This window comes from Fopius arisanus, unplaced genomic scaffold (genome assembly GCF_000806365.1).
Source record: "Fopius arisanus strain USDA-PBARC FA_bdor unplaced genomic scaffold, ASM80636v1 scaffold00128, whole genome shotgun sequence".
Classification (NCBI taxonomy): Eukaryota; Metazoa; Arthropoda; class Insecta; order Hymenoptera; family Braconidae; genus Fopius; species Fopius arisanus.
The window spans coordinates 26746-39693 of NW_011887867.1; the positions used below are offsets into that span (position 1 = coordinate 26746).

A 12948-nucleotide genomic window follows, 5' to 3' on the forward strand; every position below is an offset into this window, starting at 1 on the left:
AAAAAAAAAAAATTTCAATTATGTGGTGCTAATTACCGGGTGCCCGTTTCTTATCCATTGATGCGGTATTTATTTAATTTGGGTCAATGTTTGCCAACTACTCGGTCGAACAGTTTTTTTTTACTAATAACTGATAAACTATTTGTTTCAAAATTATGGAAATAGTTGTCTAAATGTTTCCAAATTATTTGCCATCGATTGAGATGGATTTTATTAAATTTGGGTCAATGTTCGCCAACCATACGGTCCCACATTTTTTTATTAATAACTAATAAACTATTTGTTTCCAAAGTATGGAAACGGTTTGTAAAATTTTTCCAAATTATTTCCCAATTATTCGATTCATTTTTTTTTTAAAATATGTACTTCGTTCGCTAACGCGACGGCATTTGTGACCACTGCTCGTGTGAATTCACCCTAAAAAAATGCACAGGGCCCATGAGCGTTGCGCCATGACACTTGTGGTGGGCGCCATGACAGTGCTCTGCTTTTTATATAGGATAGGATTTCCATGATCGATATATCGAGAATAGTTACAATCGATTATCTCCATGAAATCCGCCATGTTCGATTAATGGCCCATCTCTTTTATTATATAGGATATACCGTCATTATCTTTCAATATATTCCTTCCTAGAAGGAAAAACTTACCCAGAGTTCATGATCTCAGCCGCGACCTTAACAGCATCCCCAAAAGTTGGTGGTTTTCTTCCTACCTCAGAAGCCACGAAAAGAATATTATTCGGGAACAACCTCGACAGAATAGCTTTAGACTTCTCCCCAACACAGATGATCTTAGTGTTTTCCCTCAACTGTGAATCAGCGAGTAAGGAATCACGAATACTACGTGCAACACCGGTGTGGACAGCTCCGCAAAGGCCACGATCACTAGTGATGGCCACAATCAATTGTTTTGGTTCGCCTTCAGGTGCTGTGATCTCTGCTTGCTCATAAAACTGTTTTGTTCCCTCACCCAATGGTCTTGCCTGTCGCAGATCACGCTCCGCGTGATTGTACTTAGCTGCTGACACCATTTTCATGGACTGAGTGATTTTTTGGATGTTTTTTACTGATTTCAAACGCATTGAGATGGTCTTCAACGTTGCCATCCCCCTCTGCTGCTGGTGCTGCTGAGCTGCAGCAACCAGCGAATACAAGTTGCATGTTTGGCGCAGCATAATCAGTCCAGTATTACGACACTGTAAATTGAAAGTGTTAATTAATTATTGAAGTTCAAAGGATGCACATTGTCAGACATCTGAATTGATACAAATTATTCATTTCGTTGAAATGATTCAGTAAAACAACAAAGTTGAACCTGTCGCTAGAGGTAAGTCCCTTGCGGTGCACGTCTTTCATAAATTAAAAAAAAACTTTACAAATCATTAAAAACTCGGAGAGAAAAACAAGCTATAGATCGAGCCTATTTGGCAGGAGATACTTAACAATTACTTCATGCACTACTTTTTTTTCTCATTTTTAATTTATACCAATACAATTGGTAGTAAGGTTCCGAAAGAATTCGTAGCTATTCCGACAACGATTTTTTCGAAAAACAAAGAAACATGGCAATATATCTTAAATGAATCATTCGATCCAGCCCATTTTCGATAAAAAACATTCAGGCCATAAGAGAAAACCTCCCGAATTTCAAGTTGATGGGTTGATTTCCAAAAATCAGAGAACACATACAATTATTTTTTTTTAACAACAAAAATTGAAATAGCTCGAAAATTGAAAAGGATATGAAAAATAAAATCGATTAGATAGCTTCTGGAATATTGGCAAAAAATGTTTTAGAAACAATCATCGATATCTCGAAAACTACCCGACTAATCGGACTGAAATTTAGCACAGATCAAGCCCATATTAACTATTAACCTATCAACTACCATTTCAGATTGGTTTTATCAATTTACCCGTTTATTTTTCCCCTTTCCTAGAAGTTGACCATTATGTACCCACCCCACACATACACATACACCCTCACACTTCGTATTTTTACGTTTCTCTACTGTTGTATTTTTAAGTTGCTCTACATAATTCCCAGGTAAAATGAAACAATCGGGAAATCGAACAATTCCAATGCTTCCAATCGGAAGCAAAAAAATTACAAAGTAATAAGAATCTTACTGAAAAATTAATTTATTTCATCAATACGGAAGTCGATATGGAATATCGGATGTGCAATATGGGACGCTCTTGCCAAGTTTCCCAGAACAATCGTATAAGAAACTACAAACAGCAGCTTCATGAAGCGGGGCTCAAAGTCAGAAAAATCGACCGATTTTCGATGAAATTTGATTGTGACCGAAGTGTATTGGAATGTTCCTCGGAAAAGATCCTACGTGTTGCTCCCGACATAAACCTTTTTTTTTCTCCCGTTTGGGGGCGGAGAACATCATTGATACTGGTGGGCTTCACCACTATTACTGTACGTTAATACCTCCAAAAAATTTGAAATTTTGTCAGATAATAGATAAGAGTTGAGGCTAAGCCTGAACCCAGATTCAGCGCGGCCGATCGCGCCGTTTTTGAGAAATCTCTCAAAACTAAGCAGGATTTAAGCCATTTTTTTTTTAATTTTTCGCCATGATTGGATTTATTAGAATCAATCAAAAATTGGAAAGTGCACCCCGGAGGAAATAGTATATTTCCAGACTGTGGGGGTAGGGTTTTTCCAACCACACGAATAAAAAAGGATGTCTCCACAATTTTTTAAAATTTTTTTATTGAAGTTTTCGAGATGATGATTTTCGAAAAATTTTGAAATTTTGTAAATATTCCCATAACTATATGGAAAATGGACCAAATTGAACGTTTCTTCTTTTTAATTTTTGTTTTTGAACGCTGTATCTAACAAAAACATCAGAAAAATTATCAGGACTGTACTTCTATAAGATTTTCAAATTTCAAATTGAAATTCTTGATTTACAAAAAATCGGTACTGATCGATTTTCGCAACAATTTTTCGCAAACAAGTATTACCCATTCCGCAACTTTTCAGATTCACTTCGTGGTGAGATAACGGCGAGATCTATTTTTTTGTTTTGAATTTCGACCTTTCAGTTATTTGTCTAAAAAAATCAATATGGATCGTCTTTTGATATTTATTGGTGGCTTTCATTGTCAATTTCTTCTCAAAAAAACCATTCAATAAACTTCCCATATTCTACTGATACACAAATTATTCATATAGGTACTATATTCAAAAGAGTGTAACCTCAAAATTTTAACTGACAAAGAACCTCAAGGGAGTTTTCTTCAGCATATAAATATCATCTGAGATTTAAAACACATTAATAAAAAAAAGAGTACAGTAAAAAAATAACTGTCATGATCCATGTAATTATTAGACAGTTAGAAAATTTCACTAATTGTATTTTACCCAGAAGATGCATTTCACACTCCACTCACCTATGAACGGTAGAAAACGTAAAGATCGGACGTGTCATCAAACAAAATCGAATGAATAGAAATGTTTCACATCAAGATAAAAAAATATAGAACTCCGAAATAAGCTTTCGTAAAGATCTACCTAAAATACTTTTTACTACCTACATCTACCTACCACCACCCCATCGCCCCTCTCGATTTTATCGAGATCATTTCCGAAAAAGTAAAAAATGCAGATCCTGAAGTCTCATGGAAAAATGGATATGCAATTTCGGCAAACCTTTTATGTAATCAGATGGATAAACTTGATGAACATAAGGTTTAACACGAGTCAATACCTCGAAATAATGTACCCTTGATTTCACTCATTGTATTTGTGATTTCTCCTAGCTTTTTCGAATTCACTTAATGTCTCGATTATTTTCTTAAATAACTATCCTTGGTCTGTATCAAAGAAAAGGAGTCTAAACAATTGAAAACCAAATCAGCTTACCGTGGAATTTCAGTACTCAAGTCACAGACAATAGCCGAGAGGAGAGCTTCAAATATATATAGAGACCCAAGTCTCGGAGTTTTGGCACCCCATGATAGGAAGAATATCAAGTTGCGAAAGTGATGGCGCCACGAGCGATTGTGTGGGACAAAGAGGATTGACTAAAGTAAAGGCTCAGTTGGTGCCAGGTAGTTAGCACCACATAATTGAAAGTTCATTAGTTTTTTTATTTCGATCAATAATAGGACCTTTGTACATCATTGCAATACGATTAAAAAATTTTGTAGACCCTTCATTATTTTTTAATTAATTAAACAAAATAATGACCGGAAGTTAGCACCCCATCCCACTAATTTCCATTTGTAGACCGAAATAATATTAACCAATGGAAAACAAATCATTTGTAGATAATAAATACCTTAGTTTCATTCTTTTACACGTAATTATTCATTACATTTTAATTAATTTAAAAAAGGTCTATAGTGTTTACATTGGCGCATGCGCAGACACTCGTAGTTGCACCCAGTATGGTGTTTTCGGTTATTAGGGAGGAATTGGGAGTAGGACCATTGTATAACATTGTAATAGCAGAGATTATAGGGGAGATTGCCAGCGCCTGTACAAAACCTTCAACAGGCTCAGAGCCCGTACCTGTAAGTAAAGCAGATCGAGAGCCCGTACCTGTAAGTAAAACAGGTCGAGAGCCCGTGAGTGTCGATAATTCTCAGAGCCCGTCAGTATGGATAAGAGAGAGCGCGAGCCCCAGAGTGTAGATAATTCGGCACAGCGTGAAACCGAGAGTGTCGATCAAAGAGGATTGACGAAAGTAGAGGTTCAGTTCTCGGGGTTTGAGTGACCCCAGCGATAACGTAGTTGTACCCCACGGGAGTGAGGGCGCCACGAGCACTACGGGGGTGAAATAATTAAACAAATTCGGGAAAAATTGTCTCGCAAATGTATACTCAAACGATTGAGAATCGTCTGGAACGTGGAGATTTATTAGTCCCTCGGAACTTTTTTTTTAAAACCATATCTTCTTTGTTAACAAATTCAAAAATGATTAAAGAAATTCAGGAAAAAATGTCTCGCAAATGTATACTCAAACGATTGAGAATCGTCTGAAACGTCGAGATTTATGGGTCCCTCGGAACCCTTTCTTTTCAACGGCTCTATTTTTGTTAACAAATTCAAAAATGATTAAGCAAATTCGGGAAAAATTGTCTCGCAAATATATATTCAAACGATTTAGAATCGTCTGAAACGTGGAGATTTATTAGTTCCGAGGGACCCATAAATCTCCACGTTTCAGACGATTCTCAATCGTTTGAATATATATTTGCGAGACAATTTTTCCCGAATTTGTTTAATCATTTTTGAATTTGTTAACAAAAAAGATATCGTTTAAAAAAAAAAGTTCCGAGGCACTAATAAATCTCCACGTTCCAGACGATTCTCAATCGTTTGAGTATACATTTGCGAGACAATTTTTCCCGAATTTGTTTAATTATTTCACCCCAGTAGTGCTCGTGGCGCCCTCACTCCCGTGGGCTGCAACTACGTTATCGCTGGAGTCACTCAAACCCCGAGAACAGAGCCTCGACTTTCGTCAATCCTCTTTGGCCGGCACCGTACATTTGGAAGAAATATAATTTTTTAATTAACTTTTCAAACTTCTTTCTTCGTAAATATTTAGGTGGTAATTTGGTGAAATTTAAGAGAACATAATTAGAATTTGGGAGTAATTAATTTTTGTTTAATGGATTTTGCGTTTTTTACAATAATAACGAGCAGAAGTTATGATTGAACAATTCAAAAAGAAGTACAACCGATGGAGAATAATTTGGTGGTCAGTATAATCAAGTTCTCATAATTTAGGAGTTAATGGTTTTATGAATAAAAATTAAAAACGTACTTTTTTGCGCACACTATATAGTAAGGACACTTGCGCTCACGTAGTAGGCTTAAGGTAGAAGGGATTGATTTCATACTTATATTATTATTGGTTTGTCCGTTTTTCCTTAATAAATATTTAGGTGATATTTTGGTGGAATTTTGAAGAAAATAATTACCATTTAGCAGTCATTAGTTTCAATTAAATACTTAATTTAGTGAAGTATGGCAATTCTAAAAAAAATTATACCTTTTTTTTATAAATACGGGTTTGTTGAGGAATCATTTCGTGGTCATCATGATTCAGGTTTCAGAATTGAGGAGTTGATGATTTTTCATGAACAAAAAAAGTAATTTCCTGGCGTCTCACATACTGATTGCGTGCGCATGCGTGGCATAGGTCATAATTATCAACTTGAGTGGCTAATGTGATGTACATCAACTAGCAACTCTTGATTCTACGCATGTTCAACTTTTCGAATGTGTAGAGAAAAAAGATCGGAGTGTGTAATTGAGTCTTGCACCGTGTTCACATCTAAAAAACTAAACTCTTCTATATAATGAGCATACTTCTTCAACCGTGTCTCACCGATGATTCTTTGTAGTGTATGATATCCCGAATTATTGCAATATGAGGAAGTTAGATAGCAGGCAAGTTCACTCATCATAGTTTTGGACATTTTTATTTTCACCATATTTATGACATGTAATGATCGTTTTCTCTTTTATTTACACTCTAGAAGTACAGAACGATAAGAATGCAGAATATCATTATGAAAAAACCTCTATCAACGAAGTTTGGTGTCCTCGAAGGGAATATATTCCACGAGATCCAATCAGCATTTCGAACAATTTAAATGATTCCATTATTGATATTGAATTCAATTCATGGCAGACTTGTTTTACTTTCGTACAACGACGTCCATAATTAATTTGTTATTATAAAACCATCATTTCTGTAAATCTGTCAGATCATTCTTCCGGTTTTCATTGTATCTCATCGACATCCGGAGAAAAAATAAAAATTACCTAACACGGGTAATGAGATCAGAATAAAATTTTTATGAGACAAAAATAGATGTAGGTCAACGTTAAAAATTTCACATAAAAAATGCATTCGGCCTTCTCACATTTTCCATTCGGTTACCTTTAATACAGTTTCCACTTTGTATACAAATGGAAAATCTTCGAGAAACACGGCAAAGTCAAAAATTTCATCTTCAGTGCTTAGTTGACTCATTGGTCATTAATTGGTAGAATTAGTTACAATTAAGTGTCTACAGATTTTGGTAAAGACGAGTAGAGCTAAGATGATTAGAAAAGGACAAAAAACACAATTGGACATTCGCGTTGATTACAGCGCTAATACAGCTTGGAACAATAAAGTACAGTTTTAACACAAAACGACTGAACATGACTTCTGTCACACAATTCTTCATAATTCAATTTTTAAACATGACGTGAAAAACCAATCGGTTTTTAGATTATTGATTGATTGAACGAAAGTAATTATTCTAATACAGAAATATATGACTGATGCCACATAAAATAGGTTTAAACTCCTCATTATATGACATATGCCACGCATGCGCACGCAATCAAAATGTGAGACGCCAGGAAATTACTGGCTTTTTTTAATGAAAAATCATCACCTCCTAAATTCTGAAACCTGAATCATCATGACCACCAAATGATTCTTCATCAAACCCATATTCGTAAAAAAAAAATGTTATGATTTTTTTTTTCATTTCCATACTTTACTAAATTAATTATTTATTTGAAACCAATGACTCCTAGGGTGTAATTATTGTCTTCAAAATTTCACCAAAATACCACCCAAGTATTTATTAAGGAAAAAGTCGGAAAAAATCAATAATAATATAAGTATGAAATCAATTCCTCCTACCTTAAGCAGAGATAATAGGGGAGATCAGCAGCGCTTATGGCAAAGGTTCAACGTGTATTTTTCCTTGCGGCGGCTGCGGAACTAAAACAGAGACCGTACCCGTGAATAAGGCAGGCTACGAGGCCGAGAGTGTTGATAACGGCATCCGAGAGGTCGAGATAGAGTGGGTGGAAAGAAGGAGAGTAGGAGGCGAAAGTGGGGTATTTTCACGGGCGAAAAATAAGTGGGGAACATCAGAGGGCTGAGTAGACTCTGACTAATCCGTCCGCCAATTAAAAATCCATTTCTTCTGTCCTAATGAATATTATGAAATGGAACAAGCGGTACTCGATGGGAAATTAAATCGTCCATCCACCAACACCCATTTCATCCCTTAATCGCTTTAACAAAAAAATAAATACATCGATGAAAGTCACCCCGTCGAGGGGAACCCAGCGGTTTCCTAGCGCCGAGTGGTCTCCGCGAAATCCGTCCGCCGAGGAAAATTTCTTGTCGTGATGTGTGCGTTTTTAGGGGTTATGAAGTGACGAATGTTTTCATCAAACATAATTCATCGATTTCGTCCAAGAGAGTAAAAAGTAGAATTTTGTTTTAATCTGAAAAAAGACATTGTCAAGCATATAGTGCTAAAGAATCTTTCGCGATTCTAAAAAGCCGAATAGGACGCAAATTTTGTTCGGGGCGGTGGAGGAGTTATCTCCTCGCTCTCTCGCTCTCACACGCGCCTAATACTCCATCCGTCGATTCCCGGAATGGAGTATGTGTTTGTTGAGAACACATGAGAGAGAAAGAGAGAGTAAACAAACCCACCATGCGGTTTACCAGAGCGCTTTCATTTTCGTCAATGTTTTTCTTTTTTCCTTACAGAGATTAAGGGGTGAAATGGGTGTCAATGGCTGGAAGATTTCATTTCCCATCGAGTGTCGCTTGTTTCATCCCTCAATAATAATTAGGAGAGAAGAGATTAATATTTAATTAGCGGACGGATTAGTCGGAGACCACTCGGCGCTGGGAAACCGCTGGGTTCCCCTCGGCGGGGTGACTTTCATCAATGTATTTATTTTTTTGTTACAGCGATTAAGGGATGAAATGGGTGTTGGTGGATGGACGATTCAATTTCGAATCGAGTACCGCTTGTTCCATTCCATAATATTCATTAGGACAGAAGAAATGGATTTTTAATTGGCGGACGGATTAGTCAGAGTCTACTTAGCGCTTTGATGTTCCCCACTTATTTTTCGCCCGTGAAGATTCCCCACTTTCGCCTCCTACTCTCCTTCTTTCCACCCACTCTATCTCGACCTCTCGGATGCCGTTATCAACACTCTCGGCCTCGTAGCCTGCCTTATTCACGGGTACGGTCTCTGTTTTAGTTCCGCAGTCGCCGCAAGGAAATATTCATGTTGAACCTTTGCCATAAGCGCTGCTGATCTCCCCTATTATCTCTGCCTTAAGCCTACAACGCATGCGCAAGTGTTCTTACTATATAGTGCACGCAAAAAAAGTACCTTTTTAATTTTTATTAATAAAACCATTAACTCCTAAATTATGAGACCTTGATTATAATGACTACCAAATTATTCTCCATCGGTTGTAATTATTTTTGAATTGTTTAATCATAACTTCTGCTCATTGTTATTGTAAAAAAAGGAAAATCCATTAAACAAAAACTAATTACTCCGAAATTCGAATTATGTTCTCCGAAATTCCACCAAATTACTACCTAAAAATTTATGAAGAAAAAAGTTTAAAAAGTTAATTAAAAAATTATATTTTTTCTAAATGCATAGTGCCGTTTGCTGAAGCCTCTCCATAAGTTACAGCAATCTCCCTTGCAGTTTAACCTTATCCGAATGCCATTGTTCTTAGTTTAATGTATATATAATGATATAAAAAAAAATAACAACTTGTATCAATATGTGGGCTGATACAATACTTATCGTATTTATCAGCATTTGTACTGCATTGTTGGGTGAAGGTAGGAAATGTTATCTTGCATGAATTTTATCACCATCGTCTTTCAATTGACGAAATAGTGTATTATGTGTTAATGACGGTCATGGCATTTTTCCAGTGTGTGTAAAATATCAACTGCATGGTTCTATAAATAAACGACTAAACACTTAACTTTCCAGGTTTAACATGGTTAATGGTTTATAGAACAGAAAAATACCAGAAATTGAAAACAGAGGTCGAGAAACAAAGTAAAAAACGTAAGTACCCACCACAGCTGGGATATATGTGGGATTGAGTCAGAGAGAGCTTTTATACAGATAATAAGGTTAACGCAATATAAATATCTTCAACACTCCACAATTAGACGTGTATACACTTTTCAAGTCGTAGAATAAACGAAATAAGGAAGGCAGAAGGGGAGTGAACTCACAAAGAAGAGGGATAATGTGATCGATTATGATAGTATTAATAGTCCGAAGGGAGAGTTTTGCTTTTTTGGCAATGTTCGAAATACCAAGCGAAAAAGGAGTAAAAACTGTAGTTTTGATTATAATTGAGTTCGTTTTTCGCTTAATATTATATTGTATTATTAATTACCCCAATTCTCACTAACCAATTAAACAGGCCTTTATAGGTTTCAGTATTCATTCAATACTTCGTTCTTGGGTTATCCACTCGACTTTATATTTCATGCAAATGAATTCCAAACCTTACATACTTTAGTAGAAATTTAATATTTATTCAAATGGCAAATCCGTATTTAACATTCACTATTTAAAAATTTTTGCATTATTATTATACTGCGCGTTTAATTATATTGGAACGCACTTACCCAGTAATAAGTAGGAGCATAGAAAAGGTATTGCCAAATATGTCGATAATACGACTTTATTATATCGAAAATACCATCACGACTGCTCAATCCATCCCCAGAATTTTTGTAAATTAATAAATTTCGACTCAGGCAAAGAGATAATTTATTTGAATATCGTTCAACGAGTTTACCACATCAGACTCTTGTTGTTCCCTTTATATTTTGATCACGGGGAAGAGTAACCAGATTTTCCATCGTTGCTAAATTCCCGATTCTGTAACTATGGATTTTGCATAATTCAAATTTCGGACTTGTGCCATGTCTATCGGATGGCCAGGCCCTGTTTCCTCCACTCTGTGACTCTACGTTCCAATGAGTTACCGCCCGCGTGTCATTCCGTTTTAGAAATGACTGTACCTAAGGCGTTTTCCACTTTCGTTGTGGACTGCACGCAGGAAATAATATATTGCGCAGCAAGGGTGGAAAAGAGGACGGCTCGGTAATACACACGCGTGTTAGAATGTCCTGTTTCTCTTCCTCGGTACACATTGTTCTCTCCGTCATCACTACACGGCCACTTTCTTTATTCCCGTCACTTGGGAATTTAAATCGAACTTTCCGTGTAAATATGACGAAAACAAACTTTGAATATGTATAATGACCAAACACTCTTAACCCCTTTAATGTATAGCATGCTATTTTTTCCATTTCTTAATTTGTAGTGATTAAATATCAATTCATGACAAATAAATGTTTTTTAGTTGAAAAGCGGAAAGAAGCACATGGAGACTCTTTAGACAAACATCAGAAGAAGAAAATTGAACGAGAAGAGGAAAGATTAAAAAACAACAATCGTGATTTATCTTTGGTCAAAATGAAATCAATGTTTGCCATTGGTTTTGCTTTTACAGCTTTATTGAGTATGTTCAATAGTATATTTGATGGTAAAATTGTTGCAAAACTGCCATTCGTCCCGATTAGTTGGATTCAGGGTTTATCTCATAGGAGTTTATCTGGTGATGATTATACAGAGTGTTCTTTCATATTTTTGTATATTCTCTGCACCATGAGCATACGCCAGGTAAATCGCATATATATTCCGTCTGCTCTATTAACGACGTTGATAATATTAAAAAAACTTCTTTTACATTTTTAAAATTTTTCCAAAGAATATCCAAAAAATATTGGGATTTGCTCCTTCAAGAACGGCCAGTAAGCAGAGTGGAAGTATCTTTGGACCCCCACCTCAGCAATTCAAGTGATAAATTAATTATTTCTGAGATTTTATAAGACAGAATAAAAAAATTAATAACCGAAAAACATCCAATTTATTCAATTTCACTGATCATGTTTGTTACAATAAAATTAAATTTTTAAATTATATGTACTTCCTGCATGGGTTCAAGTGATATAAGCCTATCAAAAGCTAATCTACTTAAATCGAGCGTTCTAAATTCTGAATAAACTACTAACTCGGCTATTGCCCGACCAACAGCCGGCGCCTGTTGAATGCCATGTCCACTAAATCCACAAGCGAAGTACATATTATCAAAGTAAGGATGTGGACCAATTATTCCATTTTCATCAAATTTGTTATAATCATAGTAACCAGCCCAGGATGACTCAATTTTCAAATTTTCGAAAGAGTTAACTCGATTTCCAAGTAAAGGCCAAATGTTTTTTTCGAAAAAAGCTTCATCAACGTCCAGATTATCAGTAGAGGGTTCGTCTGCATCGCAACTAGGTGAACGACCACATATGTAATGGTTGGCAAGACCTTCTCGCCTGAACCAAGTGCCAGAGGTATCTATTGTCATTGGAGTGTTTATCCCTGGACCTTCTGGTGCATGGAAATGATAGACGTATCGTTTTCTGCAAAATAGAAAATCATGTCAGAATTCAAATTTGGACTATAACTAAAATTGTTGGCCGCGGCCAGGAGATGAATTTTACAATATGCCCTAACAATGTCTGAACAATCAAGCACGATTTCAAAAAAATGGTTAATTCTTGCAGTATTTTTTAATTGCTTGAAATTTGTGAGGAAAATATCCAAGGAATTTTGTTTCATACACGAACGGTGACTGAACTGCATATGAGAACATTGTCTGATTCGTTTAAGTTGGGAAGATAAAGAAATAAATAAATGTTATGATATGGCTGAGAAGTTGAAGAAAAACCAATTAAAGATACTACAAATATGTAGAAAACAGTCATAAGGATGAAGTGATTCTCAAAGCAGTTTTTCAAGCTTTTCATCCTTATTACAAGCATAATAATAACGATTATCGGCTATGTAATGTCCCGTGACCGCTTTCTATTTTATTTTTTTTATTATTTTACAATTTCATTTTTGTAGCCAAGAGAAATTTAAAATACTTTTTTTTTATATTAATTATTTAATATTAATTATATTAATTATTAAATGAGGCGGTGAAAAGTAAAATGCAGTGCTGAGATCCGGCGGCCTGGTGTAGTGGTTAAGGCCGTTGC

The 12948-nt window shown here is 35.7% G+C and overlaps 3 protein-coding genes across 7 annotated transcripts in view; 1 reads left to right on the top strand and 2 right to left on the bottom strand.

The window, feature by feature from the left end:
- Window positions 1-3997, bottom strand: part of ATPsyngamma (ATP synthase, gamma subunit) — a 14240-nt gene extending 10243 nt beyond the window's left edge. The window contains exons 1-2 of one of the 3 annotated variants that reach the window (XM_011313744.1): window positions 3890-3997; window positions 652-1199 (exon numbers count right to left, since the gene is read on the bottom strand). In XM_011313744.1, the coding sequence (XP_011312046.1) occupies window positions 652-1178 (527 nt within the window). In that variant the 5' untranslated portion in view covers window positions 1179-1199; window positions 3890-3997. The other 2 variants (XM_011313745.1, XM_011313747.1) reach the window with 2 other exon arrangements.
- A 5409-nt stretch (window positions 3998-9406) lies between these two features.
- LOC105271923 (transmembrane and coiled-coil domain-containing protein 1) lies at window positions 9407-11775 on the top strand. Its single transcript, XM_011313752.1, has 4 exons — window positions 9407-9663; window positions 9821-9898; window positions 11217-11536; window positions 11625-11775. The coding sequence occupies exons 1-4, from the start codon at window positions 9603-9605 to the stop codon at window positions 11715-11717; spliced, it is 552 nt and encodes a 183-aa protein (XP_011312054.1). The 5' UTR covers window positions 9407-9602; the 3' UTR covers window positions 11718-11775.
- LOC105271922 (lethal (2) 37Bb) overlaps window positions 11765-12948 on the bottom strand; it is a 97171-nt gene continuing 95987 nt past the window's right edge. For all 3 annotated transcript variants that reach the window (XM_011313749.1, XM_011313750.1, XM_011313751.1), the window contains one exon: window positions 11765-12327. In XM_011313749.1, coding sequence (XP_011312051.1) covers window positions 11829-12327 — 499 coding nt within the window. In that variant the 3' untranslated portion in view covers window positions 11765-11828. The remainder of the gene's footprint in view (window positions 12328-12948) is intronic.